Source organism: Nerophis lumbriciformis, linkage group LG12 (assembly GCF_033978685.3).
Source record: "Nerophis lumbriciformis linkage group LG12, RoL_Nlum_v2.1, whole genome shotgun sequence".
NCBI lineage: Eukaryota > Metazoa > Chordata > Actinopteri > Syngnathiformes > Syngnathidae > Nerophis > Nerophis lumbriciformis.
The window spans coordinates 41240414-41265975 of record NC_084559.2 but is presented as its reverse complement, the minus strand read 5'-3'; the positions used below and the strand labels follow the sequence as shown (position 1 = coordinate 41265975).

The 25562-nt window shown below is 39.1% G+C and overlaps 1 protein-coding gene across 3 annotated transcripts in view; it reads right to left on the bottom strand.

The window, feature by feature from the left end:
• The window catches only part of gcnt4a (glucosaminyl (N-acetyl) transferase 4a), a 73422-nt gene that overhangs the window by 21277 nt on the left and 26583 nt on the right, over positions 1–25562 (bottom strand). For 2 of the 3 annotated variants that reach the window (XM_061986590.1, XM_072914355.1), the window contains exons 2-9: positions 16252–16315; positions 14112–14332; positions 13644–14004; positions 9135–9282; positions 8892–9049; positions 3692–3773; positions 3454–3550; positions 931–1459 (exon numbers count right to left, since the gene is read on the bottom strand). In XM_061986590.1, the coding sequence (XP_061842574.1) occupies positions 931–1459; positions 3454–3550; positions 3692–3761 (696 nt within the window). In that variant the 5' untranslated portion in view covers positions 3762–3773; positions 8892–9049; positions 9135–9282; ... (1 more) ...; positions 14112–14332; positions 16252–16315. Of the gene's footprint in view, positions 1–930; positions 1460–3453; positions 3551–3691; positions 3774–8891; positions 9050–9134; positions 9283–13643; positions 14005–14111; positions 14333–16251; positions 16316–25562 lie in introns of those variants that run through there. The other variant, XM_061986592.1, reaches the window with a different exon arrangement.

Genomic DNA, 25562 nt, shown 5'->3' with positions numbered 1-25562 from the left:
ACTTAGGAGCATTTGGACTAACTTTTTTTTAAATTAATTTTTAAATATTTTTGCATATGAATATATATGTATTTTTTTTTTAAATGTAACTTTTTTTATTGCATTTATTTTGTTTATTTTTATTCTGATTCATTATTCTAAAGGACAATACTTCAAGTGTACATACATATGGTAGTATAATTTTGTAAATTTTGACTGTGTCTTAATTATAATTATAATTGTAATTGTATTTATACTTTTTATATCCATTAATGCATTTTATTCTTACTTATTATTTGTGTATTTTTTTTCTATATTGGTAAAATGCTACACTTATTTAGGCGAGGTAAAATTCCAAATAGTGATGTCACTGCCAAAGCATGAAAAGATGGCACCGCCTTATGGAATGTTTACAATAAAAACTAGAAAAAAGATACAATTATAGCCAATATTTTAGATCATTCTCACTAATATGGTAATATTTGTGTAAATTCAAATATTCTGATCTACATTTTATCATATATCTACTATATATCTATATACTGTAGATACTAGTGATTGTTTCCTTGACAACAACAAACGGTTTAAAAGAAAATAACTAATAACAAATCAGTCTTTTAAACTGCTCTTTGAAAGAAAGAAAGCTCCTCAAGATCTGGCTCCCTTCAAAGAGTCATAAATCCCATCTCTATTGCAGATCACCTGTATGTTTAAGGCAGTGCCACCTCACTGGACCTATAGAGCAAGATAAGCTTTTGATTGGTATAATTTAGATTTATAACAGTTTATTTTACAATGATTTACTGTATGCTGAATTGTATGGCACATTTTGTCCTCATTTAAACAAGTTCCAAATGGGTTTGAACAGTGATGAACAAGACTAAAGTACCATTAACAAAGATCACAAGCAGAATATTTCACAACTTAATTGAAGTAAATATATATCTTCACCTTTAAGAAAATCTGTAAAACACCTCCATGTGGTATTAGTCCCTTCTGGATAAGCTGAGAGAGATGTTTGCTATGTTCTTTAGCTCTTCCTTGTGACAGTGGATAAATATATTTTGTTTGAACATTGTCGGCTTGGATTCTTTTCAGCGCATAAGAGTGATCCTGCCTGTTTGCTGGTGGAAAAGGACTTGGAAGGACTGTAAGGACCTTGTCCTTGGTTTGGGCCAATCTTTTCTGTGGGTTGGCCCGTCTTGTTGACTTTTGGGTTCCCCTTTTTGGAATGGGTTTGTCTTGGGAACCTTTTTTCCTCTCCGTCATCTTGGAAGAGAGGGGCTGAGTCGAAAGACTGTTGAACTGACGTTGCTGCTCTTGCACTACTTGACTGTTTTGGGTGGATATGTTTTCATTGTCAAGAAAATGTACCCGATTCATTTGCATCTGAAGGATGTTCACTAATTTCCTTTGCCGTGAACAAAGGGAAAGAAATTGAATTTTCACCCCATGTCGAAGAAAGGGTGAAGTCATGCTCCTGTATCAACAAAACATGAGTTATTTGTATGACGCTGTATACTGTCAGACAAATACAAACATGATGCAGAAGCTAAGACTAACTGACATCGTTGAAAAGGGCAAATTAACTTTAAACTTCTGACTGACATGAAAGCAAAGTGTAAAGTGCTTTGTGTAAAGATGGGGGCCTTTCACATTCGAACCGATACATTACCAATTCCAAGATGTTAGCTCATAAGTGTATAGTGTATAGGTGTATAGGTATAAGTACTGATACCCAAATGTAATTTGATACTCAAAATTAAGGGCACCACAAAAAAATTTCATTATCGGCTTTATTTTAACAGAAAATCTTATGATACATTTAAAATACGTTTCTTATTAAATTCAAATAACAATTTTGGTATTAAATAACATAGTGAACATACTAGACAACTTATTTTTTAGAAGTAAATAAACAAACGGGTTACAAAGGATCCTAATTTGGCTGCTGTCGTCTGTCATTTCCCATTGTATTATTTTGTCAAAATTATGATGAACGAGCGGTAGAAAATGGATAAATGGATGAATGATCAGTAAATTTACTGTTAATATCTGGTTAATTTTTGTTTTAACATGTTTTATCTACACTTCTGTTAAAATGGAATAAGCACTTATTGTTCTTTTGTTAAAATACTTTACATAAGCTTTGGTTGATAATACAAATTTGGGTATCTATCCAATACTAAGTAAATACAGGGTCATACATTGGTCATAATTAAAGTTCTCCTGTGTCCAGGGACGTATTTCCTGAGTTTATAAAACAATAACAAAAATGATAAATCATTTTGCTATAATGAAAAATATCAATGTTGTTTATAGATATGTACAGCTCTTGTACTTGGCATCGTTAAAGTATAGATCCACCCATTTGTTTACATTTAGGAGCGCTAGATTGCTATTAGCGGTTAACTATTGTATCCTCCTGTGGCATGTAATGAAGCATGTTTAGCTATTCCTTGTCCTGCAGGGATGATATTTGTAAGAGACATAGTTCATTTGTTGCCATGGAGGAGAGGATTAAAGATTTAGAAGTTGCTAAAACACTTTGGACGGATGTTAGCCGCTACCTCGCTATATTTTAAAGCACCACTTGCAGAGCTTCAGTGTTTAAAGCTTCACTATTATTGTTAGTTTTGAAGACAAAATATGTCCATTCTCCCTCTTCTGTCTTCACACTGTTTACGCTTGTAAATGCTTTGTGTGTGTGTTGACTAGTGTTAACATGTGCTGCCCTCGGCTCATATTACCAGCAATGTCACCACGGCATGGCATAATGTTGATGAAAAAAAAAAAAACGATATTTTTCAAAGGCACTATAGCACCTTTTTTAATCCATTAGTGTCGCGGTACTTTATAAGTACCGGTATATCGTACAACCCTAATAGGCTATGGTGTGTTGCCGTAGTCACTAAGTAGTTTTTGTCATTGAGCTGAAACTCTTGTCGTTTGTTGAGTCCTACAGTGTTTATACCATTATTTGATTATTTATATATATTGTACTTATTACACACCAGTTGTTTGATTGCAACATGCATCTAAGTTGTAGTTTTGATAACTACATTTGGAGGTGTTGAAATTGCCATGTAAAATCGCCATTGCTAATTGGTAGCATATATACAGCATATATATAATGTTAATAAGCATTGTAGTGCCTTACTGTCTTTTTGAGCACTTTTATCAGGCATGCCTGCTTTGTTGGATGTAATTTGCAACATTATCCCAAACCATCCCAGCACAGTCTGCTCCGAGTGCTTGTTTGCTTGAGCTGGTGTCGAGTCTGCAACCCGACGTGACAGTATGTGCAAAACAGGTATTGAAATATGGTACTTTTTGAATGTTGTATTGTTGATTAGTTCCCGGTTGTACCAACGGAATTCGGTCGGCACCTATAAAAGTGCCATATTTGGACCCATCCCTAGTCTAATGTCACGGAACTTATCAAAATTAAGTATAACAACTTTTAAAACTGACTTGTATTTGTGGACAAGATTATCCTTCTCCAACTGTTGCTTGACAAAGATCTCAGCCAGTTCATTCTGAATATTTGTTATAGCTGAAAGGTATATGACTGGAAAGCAAGAACACACAAATAAAACTACAGAAAAGGATGTTTTGCATATTCATTAAAACATCTTAAATATATAAAAGTAAACACTGATATATTCAATGGCTTTAATGTGAACAGTAAAACACTGGCGAATGAATGTACCTCCATCCTGTGGTTGTGTCAGAGACCAAGTTGATATTTCTTTTTGCTTTTTCTCCACCGATGCCAACATCTGCCTTGCAGTCTGTAATTGTTTCAACAATAGGAACAGGTAAGAAGAACATCAGTGTGATATAATCAGTGGAATTTCACCAAAAACCATTGTAACAAAAATCTAGAAAAGCACTCGGAGAGCAGAGACCTTTGCTAAGCCCTACCTCCCAGTAGTAAAAAAAAGTCCTATACGCAGACAGTAATCCAGATCAGCCCCAAAATGAAATGACTTATTCCTTATCCCATTTCTGACATTTCCTGAAAGTTTTATTTAAATGTTCCCAAAATTTTAAGATCTATCTACCCTTTTGTCAGTCTCCACTATCTTGTCAGTGCATGGTCGCTAACATACACCCACAGAAGTTGAAGCTTGTAACGTTAAGCCCAAGGTAATGTAGTAGAAACGATTGGGATCGGGCCCAAAGTCTATAAATGACTGAATCAGGCCTTAAATGCAATCAGTGGTTCTAATTTCAGACATTTCTTGAAAGTTTAATGCAGAGGTGACCAAAGTGCGGCCCACGGGCCATTTGCGGTCCACAGCTTGTTTTCTATTGGCCTGCGACACATTCCAAAGACAAAATAGACACGTCTCGTTAGAACACTAGACGGAAGAACTAAGAAAAAATTAAACTGTCTAAATACTCCCCAAAAAAGGGACTTGAAAACCAATGTGGCCGACGACTGTATAAAGTCGTTGATGATTCCCATACAGTATGATCATGTCTACAATTTTCTTGCAAGATATGTTACGTTTTTGGGTGTGCTAAAGCCTTCAAAAAATGTAGTTGGTAGTATAATAATGATATTAGTAAATAATAATAATACAAAAAATTTTATATCTCAAGGTGGGTTAGATTTGGCAAGGCAAATTTATTTTAGAGCATAATTCTCAGATAAGATAATTCATACGTTGGACCTCCTCGCTAGCATGGGAATACTTCGCCGGCTACATCCAGCGGCCTGTAAAGCAGCGGAGTCTAGTACCAGCGGGGACCGTCAACGGAAGACACGTAAGCGGTGTGATCGGAAGCAGAAGCGGGGATGCCGAGCGGGGCTAACAACAAAGCTAAAAGCTAATCCCCACAGAACACCGCTTCCTTCCATCCTGCTTTCAAACGTCCGCTCCCTGGAGAACAAACTGGACTACCTGAAGCTGGATTTAAATGCAAGACGCGAGATGAGAGACTGCTGCGCCATATTTCTAACAGAAACGTGGTTGAAATCATCCGTTCCAGACGAGGCAGTTAGCATCGAAGGGATAACTATGTTCTGGTCGGACAGAAGCATATCTCTCACTGGTAAATCCCGAGGCGGTGGTGTTTGCATATACGTCAACAACAACTGGTGCAATAATGGGAAGATAGTATCACGTCATTGCTCTCCTGATGTTGAACTATTAACTATAAAATGCAGGCCATTTTATTTACCCAGGGAATTCAGTGCTATGATCTTCACAGTAGTGTACATTCCCCCCAGCGCTAACACCAAAGAAGCTTTGAATGCTTTGTACTGCTCCATCAATGAACTGCAAACTACACATCCAGAGGGAGTTTTCATCGTGGCAGGGGATTTTAATCAAGCTAACATGAAAACAGTTTTCCCTCATTTCCATCAATATGTGAATTTTGCAACCAGGGGTGGAAGCAGATTGGACTTGGTGTATAGTAATATTAAACAGGCGTATAAAGCTGCACCACGCCCCCACCTTGGCTCCTCAGATCATCTATCTGTGATGCTAATTCCTGCATACAAGCCCCTGCTGATCAGGAAGCAAGCTACAGTGAAGCAGGTGAGGACTTGGCCAGAGGGAGCAATGTCAGCATTACAAGACTGCTTCGAAACCACAGACTGGGACATGTTCAAAGCAGCCGCCACCGAAAATCACCATACATGTGTGGAGGAGTATGCAGAGTCTGTGTCCGCATACATTCAGAAGTGCATGGAGGATGTCAGTGTGATCAAGAACATCCCCACACGGGCCAACGAGAAACCCTGGATGAACATTGAGGTACGTGCAATGCTGAAGGCTCGGAACAAGGCTTTCAAGTCTGGCGACATGGTGGCATTAAAATCAGCCAGAGCTAACCTGAACCGTGCCATTAAGGTTGCAAAGCGTGCTCACTGTCAGAAAGTGCAGGACTTCTTCGAGAACCCTACAAACACTAGACGAATGTGGCAGGGCATACAGGTCATCACGGACTATAAAGCTGTGCCCTGTCCCTATGACAACAGTATCAGCTTCCTAGATGACCTTAACAACTACTTTGCAAGGTTTGAGGCACTTAACACCACTCCGGCGAGAAAATCCATCCCTCGCCCTGATGAGCAGCCGCTCAACCTGGATATAGCGGATGTCCGGAAAACCCTGAGGAGAGTGAACCCCCAGAAAGCACCAGGACCTGATGACATTCCGGGCAAGGTGCTTAAGGGATGTGCAGACCAGCTGGCTGGGGTTCTCACAGACATCTTCAACATCTCACTGACCCAGGCTGTGGTACCATCATGTTTTAAGACGGCCACAATCATTCCAGTGCCAAAAAAACCCACAATCTCCTCCCTCAATGATTACCGCCCCGTTGCACTCACCCCCATCATAATGAAGTGCTTCGAGAGGCTGGTAAAGGAATATATTGTCTCCAGACTTCCCCCCACATTCGACCCATACCAGTTTTCTTATCGCTTTAACCGCTCCACAGAGGACGCCATCTCCTCTGCACTCCACCTGAGCTTAGAACATCTGGAAGGAAAGGACACACACGTGCGGATGTTGTTCCTGGACTTCAGCTCAGCATTCAACACCATCATCCCGCAGCACTTGATGAGCAAACAGGCCCCCCTTGGATTCAGTACCCCCCTTTGCAACTGGCTGCTTGACTTCCTCAGACAGACCCCAGTCTGTGAGAGTGGGCGACAACACCTCCAGTGCCATCTCCCTGAGCACCGGCTCCCCCCAGGGCTGCGTCCTGAGTCCACTGCTGTTCACGTTGATGACCCATGACTGCTGCGCCAGGTCCACTACCAACCACATTGTGAAGTATGCGGACGACACGACAGTAGTGGGCCTCATCCGTGACAACAATGACATGGACTACAGGGAGGAGGTGAAACATCTGGTTGACTGGTGCAGAACCAACAACCTGGTCCTGAATGTCGACAAGACCAAGGAGATCATCGTTGACTTCAGGAAGCACCAGTCCAGCCACGCTCCACTCTACATCAACGGCACAGCGGTGGAGATAATAAGCAGCACCAAGTTCCTGGGGGTGCAGATAACTGACAATATGACCTGGTCCCTACACACCGGAACTCTTGTAAAAAGAGCTCAGCAGCGCATGCACTTTTTGCATCGGATGAAAAGAGCACAGCTCCCTCCCCCCATTCTCACCACATTCTACAGAGGCACTATAGAGAGCCTGCTGACCAACAGCATCTCTGGCTGGACTGGAGCCTGCAATGCCTCAGACTGGAAGTCTCTCCAGAGAGTGGTGAGGACGGCGGAAAAGATCATCAGGACTCCTCTTCCTCCTATCCAGGAGATCGCACAAAGCTGCTGCCTGACCAGGGCTCAGAAAATCTACAAGACTCCTCCCACCCCCACCAAGGACTGTTTTCACTGCTGGACTCTAGAAAGAGGTTCCGCAGCCTCCGAAGCAGAACCTCCAGGTTCTGTGACAACTTCTTCCTTCAGGCCGTAAGACTTTTGAACGCATCATAATTAAATCATCCCCTCAACTCCCCCCAAAATGGATTAACTCGCTGGAATAAAAAAGACAATATAACATACATCCATAAACGTGGACGCATGTGAAAAAGTGCAATATATTTATCTGTACAGTAATCTATTTATTTCTTTATATATATTTATTTGTTTTATATATATTTATTTATTTTATATATATATTTATATTATATTTATATATATTTATTTATTTATATATGCACCTTATTGCTTTTTTATCTTGCACTACCATGAGCTTATGCAACGAAATTTCGTTCTTATCTGTGCTGTAAAGTTCAAATTTGAATGACAATAAAAAGGAAGTCTAAGTCTAAAATTATTTACGGATGTATAAACATAAGTTAAAGCGAATTAAATCATGAAATAATTACATCATCTTAAAAATAATCATGAATTAATCTAATTTGCTTTCTTACCTATAACACAAAGCTAAGATGTGGATGTTTTGTTCAGATAGCTTAGCTTAATTTGTATGCATGTTTGAAATAAACTCAAACCATGTATTGACCTACATTGTATTGGTCTTAGTATCTATAATGTACAAAATGTATCAAAATGGCTCTCACATCCTTCAATGTTTCTCGCGGGAATAGGTTTGAGCACCTTGGTTTAATGTAAATGTAATGTAAAGTTTTATTCTAACTACTGTAACAAACTAACAGACAGAAAAACAAACGGGAACAATTAAATAATAATAACAATTACTATATTATGCAATGGTTCTGCACAGAACATTCACTACTGTCTACAGCAGGGGTGTCAAACTCATCTTAGCTCAGGGGCCGCATGGAGGAAAATCTGTGCACACGCGGGCCGGACTATCAAAATCATGGCATTAAAACTAAAGACAACTTCAGATTGTTTTCTTTGTCTTACTTTGGCCAAAAAGAGAACAAACACATTCTGAAAATATTACAATAAAAATATAGAAAATAAAACAGACAGCGGTAAAGTTTAGATCCATGAAGGAAAGAAGAAAGTGAATTAATGTTTATAACTGAATACATTAACATATGCATAAAAATCTTTTTTCTTTTGTAATATTTTTTTTATGAATTAAGTACCGTTTATGACAACCTTTTTCCAAAACACAATATAAAAAGGGAGATATAACAGGTTAATGCATACATGTATCATTTGTTTTCAAAACGTTTACAAAAAAGTGGGACCCCAAAAATTTACTTTGGGACCCCATTTTTATGACTTAAAGGGGACCATTTTGAAAAGCCAACACTGATGGAGTATTGTTGTGTGCAACACAGCAGGCGGCTGTGGCCGGTTCTTATCCTAATCAGATATCATACCGGGGGCCATATTCATTCTCGAGCTGCATCTGCCCCGCAGGCCTTGACTTTGACATCCCCCGTCTACAGTATAGTCATAAATTGAACTGAAAGTAACACTCACATTATCTGTTGCAGTGTCATTCTTCCTCAATGGAATGCCAGCAGGTTTATCAGTTCCGTTTCCATCATCCAATTCTCTGGGTTCTAAGTTTGATGTGCAACTGAAGCTCGAATGGCATGGTGGAAGCTTGTTGCAGTGAGCCTCAGCGGAAAGCTCACCTGGAGAAAATAAAAATGTTAGCAATTATTGAAGTTACAAACATGTCCGAAAATTTATATTCTACATCTGAACTGGCAAGCTCACCAGACAATGTATGAGGCTGCGCTTGACTTGTGGAAGATTTGTTAAAAAGCTCTTTATTCTCCGTCTGGTCAGCTACATCCAGTGCAGTGAATCCTAACGTATTCCTGGTATTCGGCTGTGAGCCATACTGGAGAACAATGTTTATTCCCTGTGGTGCATACATCAACACATTTCTGATAAAACACCAGCGTGTTGATATTTTAAAAAACACGACACCAACAATACACTAGAAGCTGGACATTTTAAACGTTCTCAAAAATTTTAACATTTCAGTTGTTAAACTGAAAGTTTGTTTTAGTAGGGTTTAAAAGATAAATCAAAAGTAAATTATAGGGAACAACATTCATTATTACTGTAGATTTTTTAAGTGTGGCAATGTTTTTATAAAATGCATTTAAAGTTCAACAAAGCATGCATGTTAAGACAGAGTTGAACAGGTTCAAATGAATAGTATAATTACGTTTAAAATGATTATACATCTTTAAAAATGTCAATACAATAGTTCCTCAGCTCATGATTATTTTGAGATACGCACAGTCACTTGGCTAATTGTTATGTTATAGATTGCGAGTAAATATTTGGGTTACGAGCCTCCTCACAGCTAGTTGCCATAGCAAATGTTACAGTGAACACCATAAGATCCGACCTAAACTTACAATGTCTCTTTCAATAGCTTGTTAGCGAATAACTAGCAAGACATATGTTTGTTTTTCTAACCAATGAAACAAAGACATTTTGTGTTAAGGACAGTCTTGATAAGAAGTGAATGATATTCATTGAATAAAGAAATAAATAATGAAAAACATGACGAGGTGTGTGTATGTAACCGACAAGGTAAACACTATACATTATTATTATTACATTATTTAATCAAACTATTGTAGTTGTTTGTAGTACAGTGGAACCTCGATTTATATTTTAGATCAGACCCAATGTGCCTCCAGGTGCGGACCATGTCTCTGTGATCGAACGCTTCATTCATTTTGTGTCCCGCCTGCAGGCATTTTTGGGCAGGCGGAGCCCTCCACATCTCTTGCTACCCAGTACACTACAATTTCAATTTATTAAGGATAGCTCCTTGAGATGCAGAATCTCATTTTCAAGGGGGTCCTAACACAAATACAGAAACACAAAAAACATAAATCACAACAAACCACAATTAAACACAAAAACACTGCTCTACCACTTCCACAGCACCCCGCATCACATCCGCTCACACACATTTACATAAACAAGTGCTTCTCAATTATTTTCTGTTACGCCTCCCCTTGGAAGAATAAAATATTTTGCGCCCTCGCGACTTCTCAGCGCTTCAGCATGTGTGCATTTTCTGTGTTGTTGTTTGCCTTTTGACAAGTTTTGTCCTATTTCCTTACTCAATATGAGTCCCAAAAAGACGACAGACCAGCATGGAAAGAAGAATGGAATTGCTGTGGAGATAACTTTTCTGGAAAAAAATGACTTATTTTACAGCGGAGGAGAAGAGCTACTTCACGTTCAGCGGTGACTTTTCCAAAGGAAACACACACACACAAGGTCCCTCTCCCACGACCCCTTCCTTCTCTCCCTCTGTCTGTCTGCTGCTTTCCCATCAGCTCCTCTTTTGCCAATGTTAATTTAAGTGAATTTTACTTTTTTAAATGTTTATTATTTTAGCAATATGGTTGTTAAAGACAAACTGGTCCTAGGTGAGGGATCAGACAAAGAGCACCTTGAAGACCTCTATGAAAAATACAAAACGAAGGACCCAGATTTCCCTCGCCCGGACGCGGGTCACCGGGGCCCCCCCTCTGGAGCCAGGCCTGGAGGTGGGGTTCGATGGCGAGCGCCTGGTGGCTGGGCCTGTCCCCATGGGGTCCGGCCGGGCACAGCCCGAAGAGGCAACGTGGGTGCCCCCTCAGATGGGCTCATCACCCATAGCAGGGGCCATAGAAGTCAGGTGCAATGTGAGCTGGGCGGAAGCCGAAGGCAGGGCACTTGGCGGTCCGATCCTCGGCTACATAAACTAGCTCTTGGGACGTGGAACGTCATCTTGCTTGGGGGGGGGGGGGGGGGAGACTCTGAGCTAGTGCGCGAGGTGGAGAAGTTCCGGCTAGATATAGTCGGACTCACTTCGACGCAACACGTCTTCCTATGAGGAAGCAGTGCCTGGGGAATCTGTGGTGGGCTCTTCTATTTCTGGGGCTGAGGTTACCGAGGTAGTTAAAAAGCTCCTCGGTGGCAAGGCCCCGGGGTGGATGAGACCCGCCCGGAGTTCCTTAAGGCTCTGGATGCTGTGGGGATGTCTTGGTTGACAAGACTCTGCAACATCGCGTGGACATCGGGGGCGGTACCTCTGGAATGGCAGACCGGTGTGGTGGTTCCTCTCTTTAAGAAGGGGAACTGGAGGGTGTGTTCCAACTATCGTGGGATCACACTCCTCAGCCTTCCCGGTAAGATCTATTCAGGTGTACTGGAGAGGAGGCTACGCCGGATAGTCAAACCTCGGATTCAGGAGGAACAGTGTGGTTTTCGTCCTGGTCGTGGAACTGTGGACCAGCTCTATACTCTCGGCAGGGTCCTTGAGGGTGCATGGGAGCTTGCCCAACCAGTCTACATGTGCTTTGTGGACTTGGAGAAGGCATTCGACCTGTGGGGAGTGCTCAGAGAGTATGGGGTAACGGACTGTCTGATTGTGGCGGTTCGCTCCCTGTATGAACAGTGTCAGAGTAAGTCGGACCCATTTCCAGTGAGGGTTGGACTCCGCCAAGGCTGTCCTTTGTCACCGATTCTGTTCTTAACTTTCATGGACAGAATTTCTAGGCGCAGTCAGGGCGTTGAGGGTATCTGGTTTGGTGGCTGCAGGATTAGGTCTGTGCTTTTTGCAGATGATGTGGTCCTGATGGCTTCATCTGGCCAAGATCTTCAGCTCTCACTGGATCGGTTCGCAGCAGAGTGTGAAACGACTGGGATGGGAATCAGCACCTCCAAGTCTGAGTCCATGGTTCTTGCCCGGAAAAGGGTGGAGTGCCATCTCCGGCATGGAGAGGAGATCTTGCCCCAAGTGGAGGAGTTCAAGTACCTCGGAGTCTTGTTCACGAGTGAGGGAAGAGTGAATCGTGAGATCTACAGGCGGATCGGTGCGGCGTCTTCAGTAATGCGGACGCTGTATCGATTCGTTGTGGTGAAGAATGAGCTGAGCCGGAAAGCAAAGCTCTCAATTTACCGGTCGAGCTACGTTCCCATCCTCACCTATGGTCATGAGCTTTGGGTTATGACCGAAAGGACAAGATCACGGGTACAAGCGGCCGAAATGAGTTTCCTCCGCCGGGTGGCGGGGCTCTCTCTCCCTTAGAGATAGGGTGAGAAGCTCTGTTATCCGGGAGGAGCTCAAAGTAAAGCCGCTACTCTTCCACATCGAGAGGAGCCAGATGAGGTGGTTCGGGCATCTGGTCAGGGTGCCACCCAAACGCCTCCCTACGGAGGTGTTTCAGGCACGTCCGACCGGTAGGAGGCCACGGGGAAGACCCAGGACACGTGGGGAAGACTATCTCTCCCGGCTGGCCTGGGAACGCCTCGGGATCCCGGAAGGAGCTGGACGAAGTGGCTGGGGATGGGAAGTCTGGGCTTCTCTGCTTCGGCTGCTGCCCCCGCGACCCGACCTCTAATAAGATGGATGGATGGATGGGTTGTTAAAGTTAAGGATTGTTGTGATTTCTGATCGTTTGTGAGGGCACCAAAAGGACTCCTGTGTGTGTGGGGGCATGTGTTGGAAGAGATGCGCATACAGGGGACAGCAGCTTCTTCTTCTTGTTTTGGCTTGTTAATAAAGAGCAAGTTGATCCCTTTGTTATGTTTGTTTGACATATATTACGGCAGAGCTATTCAACTAAATTGCTCTAGGGTCTAGAGTTTTAGAAAGTTAAAGACCGGGGGGCCCAGACTTCTCCCTTTACTATTATGCGAACCAGCAGCATTTGTTTTTGGGCTATTTCTTTTATCCGAGTTACAAATTTCAGGACAAAATGGCCTTATGTAAAATGCAAGGCAAGGTTAAAATGTCAATGCAAAGATCTGCTAATGTGCTTACTTTGTTCCAAGTTTCTCTATCCAACAGAAGCACTCAAGTGTTTTTAGGAATATACTGCAAAAAAAGTCTCTCCCATGTTTTGAACTTAACTCTGGGGCCGGTCTGGTGTCACTTCAGGGCCAGATTTGTCCCCCTGTGTCCCAGTTGAAATGCCCTGCATTACTGTGTAACACTTTATATTGTTTCAAAAATGTACTAACCTACATTTGGACTTTTGTTGAGGCTGGAACCCATTACTCATTTTTAAATTGCTTCTTATGGATACATTTGATTCACTATACAAACGTTACGATTAACTAACCTTGGTAAAAAAAAACAGTTAAGTTGGTAAATCGAGGGTCCACTGTATTTTGTTGTTATTTATATATAATTTGTTAACTGAATGGGGATTGTTTATTTGTGAGACAAGTGTTTTTTGAAAATAATCGTTTCTCAATCACCTGGTGATGTCCAGAGGATACAGAATCCAGTAGTGGAGTGTCATCATCATTGCTTATAGCATTGATATCGGCATTAGCATTGAGGAGCTCCTGGACCCCTTCCACATTACCCTCAGCAGAGGCTTCATGGAGAGCTGTCCAGTAGATTACAATTCAAGACACTTTAGTGGGAAATGAAAAAGCTGAAAATATCACAGACAAAAGAAACCGTTCCAACAACCGGCAATATTTTCTAAGTGAGTGATGACTTCACCACAGGCCTCATCTCCTCTGCATGTTTTGTGAGGAAGAGCGTCTTCATTTTCATCTGTCTCGTAAAGCTGTATCTCCTTGTGCATCTTACCGTTTTGAGAGTCATTTGCTGTGAAAATAAATGCATTTTAAATCTGTGAAAGTTGAGTGTGAACAAAACTGGTAGACTTTGTATCACAAGTGATCATCAAGTAAAATATCAGGAGCAGCACTCACCACTGTCTGCATCATCCACAGCATATTCTGGCACTTGTAGTTGGCTTATTGCCATCATATTCCTAGACTCCTTGCTATTGGTTGCTAAAATTAAACCACAGTGTTGCATTCCCTCTTTGCTTTGGATGGTATTAAGATCATGCAACAGGCTTATAGAGTCCTCATCTGATGAACCATCTGAATTGTTGTCATGCTCATTATTGCAGCCGCCAGTCGTTTCCCTACGAAATAATACAAAATAACTAGGTAAACTGTGAAGAACTTCAACGGTTAAAGTTTTAGATTGTTTGTTTCACACTCTTTAACACTTTAAGATATTAATTGATGGTTAGATACATTGATGTCAAATGCTAAGATTTATTTTGCTTTCATTTTGCCACCTGGGAGCAGCGAAAACAACATTTTAGATTACAGATTGTAATTCTATTTAACACATTTTATGCCAAATATAACTGTATAAATAAACATACAGAGTCAATACATTATTAGTTAGTTTGGGCACTCTCTAATGCTATCACTGTATTTGATCCAAGCTGCCAAATGCTTAAACATGTTAAATGCTCGCATGATATTGATAGTATACAGCAGGGGTGTCAAACTCAAATACAGAGTGGGCCAAAATTTAAAACTGAACAAAGCCGCGGGCCAAGGTTGAACAAATTAACCTTTTTGATACGGACCCAAACAAGTTTTGCATTAAATATTGAACAAGCAAGGCTTATATAACTTTATAGTGACATGCAAAATCGAGTTTCAAATAATAATAATAATAATAATTATTAAAAAATATCAATGGCATATCAAATAAAATTTTAAATAAAAATTGAATGCCTCTTTTCCATTTGCAGCCTTCTGAGGTAAATATCAACATTAACTTTTTCCACAGGCTAATACATTTGAAAATAAAATAATGAATAAACCAACCATTCAGGACTTTAAACTGCTCAGTTTGCAACACACTGATCTAATCTGATGTGCCCAAGCCAGATACCTGCCATATTTTCTTGGATGCTAGTTCATTAATGTCGGGGCTCAGGCTTTGAGCCGAGGCATCCCTCATTTTCGAACGAAGGTGTTCACCAGTCATAATATCTCGTATTCCACAGTCTTGGGGGCGTGCCTTACAGGCACTGCTTTTAACGTCCTCTACGAGCTGACGTCACGTCCGCTTTTCATCCCTTCTAACAACGTGCCCGCCCAGTCACAAGATGTGAGCTGCTCCTGTACGCACACACACGTAAATGCAAAGCATACTTCATCAACAGCGATACAGTTTACACACACACACATACACACACCTTGTAGCGTCCCGGAAGAGTTAGTGCTACAAAGGGTTCTGGGTATTTGTTCTGTTGTGTTTATGTTGTGTTACTGTGCGGATGTTCTCCCAAAATGTGTTTGTCATTCTTTTCTGGTGTGGATTCCCAGTGTGGCATATATTTCTAACAATGTTAAAGGTTTTTATACTGGCACCCTCAGTGTAACCTGTATCGCTGAAGATCAAGTATGCGTTGCATTCACTTCTGTGTGCGTGCCAAAGCCGTACACATTATGTAACTGAGCCAGCACTCATTGGACTAGACGAAAAGGGGACGTTACAATTCTCGGGAGGGGCACTGAAATTTGGGAGTCTCCCGGGAGGTTTGGCAAGTATGAGAAATAGCGGTGTATTGCGGCACCGCCACTGTATATAATCGGCGGGCCAGCTCTAGTGTTAATTTGATATCACCCCACGGGCCAAGTGAAATTACATGGCGGGCCAACTTTGGCCTGCGGGCCAGAGTTTGATCCCCATGGTATACAGTCGTACCTTAGTTTTCATAGGGCCTCACTTGTGCCCTCTTCCCTTCACACAGTCAAGTGGCATCATTAACAACCTACGGTGTAAACGACCAACTAATTTTGCTGTGGGCAATGTGGGCAACCACCCAGGACATGAAAAAAATATCATGTCAACCTGCTGCTGAGAGCTTATTTCATGAGATAGATCATTAAACTGCTTTAAAAAAAAATCAATATAGACTCTCATAGCTACATGTAATTTATTGGGTTTGTGAAAAGGGGCAGCAATAAAAGGATCGCTCAGGGCGTAAAACTAGCCAGGACCGCCTCTGCCTGGACCCCACCACTATTGACTTACCCAGAGGGTAGACTACTGTTGATAGGGTTAAACATGTCCTTATTCTCTTTCGTCACTTCCGTACCTGAAAAACAAACAGGTTCTTTAGTTTAATTTATATGTATTACATATTGGCGACTACTGTGGTATGAACCGTCAATTGTTCATTGAATGTAATATCTGTACAGTTTAAAAAAGATATAGTAAATGCTTAAAATGGATATGTAAATTGATTCAGATGTGTTCTAAACACCAAAAAAAACACAAATGCACAATTTAGAGTCAAATTATATTTAATTATGAACTTCCATTTAGTGTTTTGAACATTAACACATCATTTTTAGATAACACATAACAATATAACAATAATTTATATTTTTTCATATATTAATACCATTTTGAAACAACACAATTAAATGTCCCGAAATACTGTATTATTATTAATATTACAGTAAAGTCACTTTACTCAAAATATATTACGAACTGTATACTTAAATTCACTTCAAGTATTGCAGAACTGTATTTAAATGGAAATTATACAACATTAACCTGTCAATATATGACATAAAATTTGACAACCTTGCTGAGATAGGCTCCAGCACCCCCCGGCATCCCCAAAAGGGATAAGCGGTAGAAAATGTATGGATGGATGGTCACCTTAACCTGTATTAGAACAGCTTTTGCTCTCTTTTTTAGAAACATTATCAACAGAATAACAACAAAGCAACGACTTATACAGAAGCAACTGTTTTAAACCCTTCCAGTGAAGAAGTTAAATGAATAAATAAGTACATGGAGATCAGTTAAAGTTCTGTGTGTCTTTAATGGACCAGTCCGCTGACTCATCTGAACTGTCCCCCAAAAAGTCAACAGTTTGATCACTGTCCCTGCTCTCTTCTTCTGAATAACCCTGAAACAAGCGGGTATAGGTCGTTCCTGAGGAAGAAAACTTGTTGTTCTCAGGAAAACAGGAGGAGTTACTGGCTTGTAAAGGTTCTACTGAAACAGAATGAAATGAAATGCATTACCTTGACACTACGATTGTGACAAATAATATATTGAAATGTCCATACTTGCTATTAGAATTACCATTTGACAATTTACTCTTGTGGTTCTCTTGTGGAACTACAGTCTGATATTTCCCATTTTGGACGTCTTCACCCTGACAATGAAAATCATTTTACAGTACTTGGGTAATGTTCACACATCTTGATGATTTATGGGCACAGGATACAAAAACTCTCATTTAAAATGTTGCTCAACAATTTTGACATCAACAACAAACTTAAACTGCGGACTCAATGCTTTTACCTTTTCAAGCTGTACGTCACCATGTAGTTCCATGCCCACATCTCGGTCTTGTTTGGTTTTGGCGTTCTTTGCTACAACAATGAAGAGGAAGGTTTTATGCCAACTAGAAAAAAAACTGAACTAAAAACTGTCTTCTTCTCCTACTGTTGACAAAGGCTGAGGAGTAGTTGACAAAATAAAGATGTACACATAAAAAGGCTTTAAAAACTATTGTCAAGTCACAATCCGTTACATCAAGAGCTCAAAAAGCAGTCGGAGAGGGCAGACCTCTGCCAGGCCCTACTGTATCTACGTAGAGTAAAGATTCCTTTTAAAAATTACGGAATCCAGACAGTAATCCAAATCACCCCTAAAAATTAATTACTTGTGTCTTTATTTGTTTCCCATTTCCTGAAAATGTAATCAAAATCCACCCATAACTTTTTGAGTTATAATGTACCACATATACTGACTGACTTAGGACAATAAACAAAATATTTGTAATATGTTCATTTATTTCAAAGAAAAGTAAGTAAGAGTTTTTTTTCTCTGTGATAAAAGTCATGTTGAATGATTTTGCCTTTTGTTTGTCTTAAAAGAGCCCAAAGCCATGCCCAATTGCTCAAATACAGCTTTATATTTACTTTGGGTCATCCCGGAATATGAAAGTGTTATTCATTTAAAGCTTTAGACCTCTGAGACCTCATTGTGGCAATGGTTACAATGAAAACCAACAAGGCGTCAAAAGCTCCATTCTCACTACAGAGTAGGATGTCCAATTATAATTTTTGGCCAAATCTGATCTTCTTATATAGTCGTTCACATTACAAAAAATGTGATGTCTAATGTGAACGCAAGCTGAACTGCATGCACGCATACAAACATGACGTCACACGTGATGCAGTGTTTACGGATGTAAACATGGCTACAGTTCTAGTAGTTCTCAGTCCTGGCGAATTTGTGGCAATTTAGAGGATTTTGTGCAATCAAAGTCCACATTTTCTGAACCGAATTATTGCGCATAGAAGATTAAGAAGGAAGAGAGCAACCATTTTGGCCTTTTGCAGTCTGTGGGACATTTGCTACGTTGTCTGCTTCAAAGAGTGGAGTGGTGGAACATTGATATGAGTTCCTAAAACATATTATTTCGCTTGTTTTCTGCTCATTTGTCAACTATTTATTTTGCAACCGTCTATTTTGGCGACGAATTATGATGCTTATTGCTTTTTGATGACATTCTGGTCGGATGAATGAGACCAGAGCGTTTATACTGCAGCTGCATTCCATTCATGTCCAATTTATATCCACATGCGAACAAGGCTGAGTCGGATTTAAAAAATTCTCAAGTGCATTGTTCACATTGACATGAAACAATCGGACACAGGTCACAAAATCGGAATTGACCAGCAGTGTGAACAAGGCCTTAAATGTCGACCAATAATAAATGATAAACTTTACACTATACACATATTCTCCCTCTACAGTTACCTAAAAAACAGTTAAATCATATAGTATGCTTTGTGCATTGACTTTAATAGGAAACCTAAAAAAAGGCTTAGTTTAAAGCATTTTAATAAATATATTTGATGAGTTTATATCATACCTCCTAATTCTTGTTCAATGTTTGTTGATTTAGCAGATCTTGCTTTCATCGTTGCCACTTGGACTAAAAGTGTATGTTCTTCATTCGAGCCAAATGCTTCCTCTTTGGGTGGATGTGACCCATGTTTCAAAAGCAGCTCCACTATCTGCAGTCAAATGAAAAAAACAGTTGCAGGCAAAAAAAACAAAAAACTTCTAAAACATCTACCAACCTTTTCATTGCCAAATGTGGTGGCATCATGCAGTGGTGTAACTTTGTCTTGTGATGCAACATTAACCAGGGCTCCAGCATTAAGTAGACACAAGCAAGCCTCATACTGATTACGGAGAGCTGCTTCATGTAAGGCTGTGCGTCCTTATAGCAGAGATAAAGACCATTGTCAATGTTTTTATTGTAAATAAAATGCACAGGTTCAAAATAAACTAAAAAAAAACACTGCACCCTACCTGTTTTGTCAGCCATGTTGACATTTGGTCGCAGCTTAAGGATGTCTTTAAGCAGCTGAACATCTTGGTTTAGCACAGCCTCATGGAGCAAAGTCTCACCAAAGCGATTTCGACGTTCAACAACTTTACGAGTTGTGCCTGTCAGAGGTGGAGGACAGAGCAGGAAAAAATAGAATTGCTAAAGTCATCCATTTGCAGCAAACATCTCCAAGTTTTCTGTAGTACGGAGTAGTCCTTGTGAATGGTCTTCCCACTCACTTACATGTGCACCATCATTTTTTTTGGAATACGAGTCGTCTCTTGGATATTTTTTAGCTTTAAATAAATAGCTTTAAATAAATAGCTTTAAATTGCAAGTTACGAGCTAGTTTTAGATACCTTGCCTCTGCTAGTTGGCGTAGCAAATGTCATATTGTACCCCGTAAGATCCACCCAGATCGTAGATCGCTAGCTAGCAAGACAAAACTGTTTTTGCACACATTGGTTCGAAAAAAAGTGGAGGACAGAAGAACCATCTCCCTCGAGAGCAGGGGTGCCCAAACTTTTTCCAGTGAGGGCCGCACACTGAAAAATCAAAGCATGCAGGGGCCATTTTGATGTTTGTCATTTTCAAAAACCAGTAAAATTTAGGGCTCCTCTCAAGTTTGGTCAAAGGTACCCAGATAGGTCTCAGTCATAAAAATGTTAAAAAGAAGAACACAAAAGTTTATTAATTTAACATTTTTGTTAAATAAACCCGTTTTTTTGGAAAAAACACATAATATGCAATGTATTTACCCCCAAAAAATGTTCACAGAGGAATATTTTATGTGAAGCAGTTGAAGCCCTAACTAGGTCAATATATCTAAACAACATTGATTTTTAATTAATTATTACTTTTTGAGTAATGGTAGTTTAAAATAAAAATCCCACTAAAATTCTTAGGGATTCAAAAGGGCCTAAATCATAAAAGTGTTCAAATTCATACATTGTTTTCTTATTTTTACTTTTAACACCTACATCTCTAAATCTACTTTAGATCTATCCGTAGATTACAAATTTTAATTATTTATTTTATAACGTTTTTTGTGTGTTTTAATTATGCTCTTTTTGTCATAAAAAACTTTGTTTTTATAGCAAATACACAAAACATGTTATAGGTTCTCCCAAAAAATATTAAAAGTGGAAGTAATTGGAGCCTTCAATAGGTCAATAATCCATTACAACATTGATTTTAATTCCTTATTATTTTTTAGCAGTTTTAGAGAAAAAATGGCCTGCAAATCAGCTTTGTGTTATTGCAACTGTTTCTCGTAAAATTTAAAATGTATGCTCTTTTATTCAACTTTTTCATATTATTTCTTAATACCATTGAAAAATTGGCTGCGCGCAGCACTTTGGACACCTCTGCTCTTGAGCATGTCCCCCTCTAGAATACCGTAACTTTTAGATTGCATGTAAAAACATATGTGATTTTTTTAGCTTTCAAACCAACATGAAAGTGGGTGATCTCTCCCTGTCTTTTATGTATTTATTATTTTAATATTACTGTTCTTTAATGTGTGGGCAGTACTGTGGGACAGGGGTTAGTGCGTGTGCCTCACAATACGAAGGTCCTGGGTTCGATCCTGGGCTGGGGATCTTTCTGTGTGGAGTTTGCAAGTTCTCCCCGTGACTGCGTGGGGTCTCTCCGGGTAATCCGGCTTCCTCCCACTTCCAAAGACATACACCTGGGGATAGGTTGATTGGCAACACTAAATTGGCCCTAGTGTGTGAATGTGAGTGTGAATGTTGTCTGTCTATCTGTGTTGGCCCGGCGATGAGCTGGCGACTAGTCCAGGGTGTACCCCGCCTACTGCCCGAATGCAGCTGAGATAGGCTCCAGCACCCCCTGCGACCCCAAAAGAGACAAGCGGTAGAAAATGGATGGATGGATGTTCTTTAATGTGTATTTTAACTACTTTGTAGCACTTTGTGAAATTTGAACTGTTTTAAAAATGTGCTGTATAAATAAATAGATTGGACTGGAAGAGGAAGTGGATGATATTTATTGAAGAAAAAAAAGAAGCCATGGAAAAACATAATCGAGGTGTATGTGTAGTACGACTAGCGGAGTACTTTGCAATCTACCATACTGAAGCTGGAGAAGTCTATAATCCCAACCAAGGGTGTTACGATAATTTTTTTCAATGGCAGACATGTATCCATTAAAATCTGAAGAAGCTGCTGATAGTGTGTTTGATGGAGAAGCAGTTTGAAAGAGATACCCTAAAAGTTGGCAGGCGTTGTGCAAATATTAAAGTCCATTTAGGGACAACCAAGGGACTACAACAATTTTGAGTTATGAAAGCTGTCACAGAACCAATTAATCTGGTATGTTAATGCAACACTATATTTATTAAAATTTTATTTTTTATTCAAATTTCAAACATGAAGCTTCGATGTTCAAATGCACATTTTTTATATGAGTTTACCCAATGCAGAGTTTCCACTGATAATTACTATTTCCATGATTTACTATTGGAATCACAAACATAAGAGGTCGAACGAAATTTCAGAATTTCAGATAATTATGTACCTCAGAAGTTTGAATTTGGGAAAACATATTTTTAAAAAGCTGTCAACTGTCATGTTAGATGTGAAAAATTTCAGGTCAGTTGCCACTAAGGGACGTTTTAAAACATGGAAAACATTTTAATGAGACACTGAAAGGTGCAATACACGCAATACTGTACCTGTTGGAAGTCTCTTAGAGGTTGATCTACTCGCCCGGGCAATTGGCTTTACATTGGTTTGTATTTTCCTGTAAATAATATGTAATTAATAAAAACATCAAAATAGATTTGTTTTGGAATGTCTACAATGTTATTACAGAGAGGAAGTGACAGACGCCTATTAAATGCATCCAGTTAGTGCTGCAACGATTAATCCGATTACAAAATGGCTTCCATTTATATTCCATTACTTCCGTTAATCGTTTAATGATTAATAAAAATTTATAAAATCTTTACCGCATAACAGAAGGTAAAAAAAAAGTTAAATAGAAGGTAAAATATGGTAAACGAAGGCAAAAGGTAAATAGAAGGTAAAATAAGGTGAATAAAATGTAAAAAGGTTATAAAAAAAAGGTAAAATAAGGTATCTGTATTAAATACAAGGTTAAATAAGGTGAATAAAAATAAATATAGAAGGTAAAATAAGATACATAAAATATGAATAAATGGTAAGTAAAAGGTAAAAGAAGGAATATAGAAGGCAACATAAGTTTAATAGAAGGTAAATATATGGTAATAAAAGGTAAAATTAGGAATATATAAGATAAAAAAAGACAAAACAAGGTCAAAAAGGTAAATCATCGGTAAAAGAAGGTAAATGGAAGGTAGATAAAAGGTAAAATAAGTTTAAATAGAAAGTAAATAAAAAGTGAAAAAAGAAATATAGAAGGTAAAACAAGGTAAAAGACGGTCAAAGATAAATCGAAGGTAATGAAGGATGAGGCAGGTACAAAAATTGTTGCTTATTTAAACTATTTTCCCTAAAATACGCATTGAGACTATAAAGTGTGTTTTATCCCATTACTGGATTTTTCGAATAAACTAATCGATAGATCACCATTACTAAAATAATCGATAGCTGCAGCCCTAAACCAATTTCCTACCTTATAGCTTCCTTGAAATTCATTAAAAGCCATGCCAGTTAAGATAATAAAAACACGTACCTTGCCTTCACCCTCATGTTTCCTTGCAGAATGTTGGAATTTCAATGATTCCTAGTGATGTTTGTAAGATGCCCACATCAACTCTGCTGGATTGTGGATGAACCTTTGTAGAAATAAAATTGTGTAAATCTAAAAACTTAACATGTAATCGAAGTAGTAACCCAAAAACTTGTAACAGATCCAAATGTACCCTTAACTCAAAAGTAAAGCCATCAAGAGATCATTTTGAGGTGTGAGATAAACCGGGACTTGGTGATTTTAGAATGACTCTAGTGGAACCTCTAGTCATTCCACAGTCTTATGCTGATCAGCCGTATCATTTGTGATTTCTTATCAAATGTTTTAAATAAAAACAAAACTGCTCAACTTTTAAAGGGAACTGCCATGTAGGAGAGGAAATAGAAAAGAGCTTGCAAAACAATATTGTCACCTAGTGGTGTTGTGTATGTATTGCTGGAAGTGTCAAATAAGTAACCAATCCTTTTGATGTCAGTTTTCTGAAGTCACACAATATTTGTTTTCTTGCATGAAATCCCACATGATAGTGTTTCACCATCCAAGTTGTGTGTAACTTTTTTCACCTGGGAAAATGTTATTTGCTGAACCTAACTCAAAACTAAAAATGGGTTGAGAAAAGTTAAAGACATGTTACATACAATAAAGTTATTGACAAATAGTCCTATGGTTAGTAACTATAGAAAAAAATTAAATAAATCCAAACAATAAACACTTGAAATAGTATTTAAATAATAATTACATTCTGAGGGACTACTACTCCTTGCTCAATTATTCCATATGTCTTGCAAATATAGAACAATTGACAAGAAATAATCTAGTTTGAAGTCTCAAAATTAGCTGGATATTTGTGGTAATGAAGTTTTGTCAATTCAAGACAATTTTATTGATTGAACGCCATTCCACAACAGAAGTTATTTAAAGGCACTTTACACATCGAGCAGGTCTAGAACCACACTCCCAGTCCCTAACATTCAAGAGAACCAGCTGAATCCTACACAAGCTGTAGGAGACCCTAGGATTTGTGGGGCGGCCATCTGTCTTGATCGTTGTAAAAGAGACATAGTAGATCACTTGTGTCAAACACATATCTGGCCCGCCACATCATTTTAAACGGCCCGCGAAAGCATCAATAAAGTACTTTATCCTTCTATCTGTCTCCATTTTGACAGACAAAAATACACGAACTGCAAGAAGTTGCATATCTTTTAGACTATATTATTGTCTAATAATGGAACAAATATTAAATTATCATACATTAAAAATATTTTTAATTAAAATACAAATACATGTATTTGCTTGACTTACGATTTCAAAGCAAGTTATCCATCAAACTGTACACTGTCAAAATGACAAAGTATACCGCAGTAAAAAAGTGGCAGTTCAGTCCCTAGAATTTTACCTCAAAAAAACACTGGTGCCTTTTTTCAATTTACTGTAAAAACTACAATAGTATTGTTTTTCAATTTACAGTAAGAAACTGTAAAAACAACAAACTGGCACCTAAGTCGCCTGAATCTTAACGTGAAAAAATGTGGTACGGTTTTTCCATTTACAGTAATATGCTGTAAAAACCACCGTAAATTTAAAAGTAAAATTCTGGCAGCAGTTTCTTTACCCCCAAATCTTTAGATTTTTTTTACAGTGTATTTAAAAACATATATTAAAATCAAATGCATATGCAATTGTGTAAAAATATTATGAGGCGAATCCTAATACATTTATATTTATATATTATTCACTGTTACACGCAGCCCTGTGAGGGCAGCCATAACTGCGGTGTGGCTCTCAATGAAAATGAGTTTGACACCCCTGTAGTAGAAGGAAAGAGAGTAGTAGACTATTTTCTGGTTATTTATACACACATTAGGTCCATTATTGCAGTGCGTCTGTGATATGTTATTATATGCTGAAGGATCATGACAAACTGACTTAAGTGTCAGGCTTGTCCCTGACAGTTAGACTGTGTTTTAGTTTTTCCTCTGCGTTTGTCTTAGTTTCCTGTCAGCGCTTTTATTTTGTCTTCATTTCCTGCTTGTATCCCTGAGTGCTTTTTCCCCTCAGCTGTGGCTGATTGGCACCGGGCCACACCTGGTGTCAATCAGCCAGCTGCTATTTAGACCTGCTTTGTCCTCCACTCTGCGCTGGATTATTGTCATTGTAATACTAGTCGTTGTAGCTCCTACCTGTTTTGTCGTTTATACCTGAATCCTGTAGCTGTTGGCAGCGTGCTGTTTTTTGTTCCTAGTTCCTGTTCGCTGGATCCTGTTTCCCGTTTTCC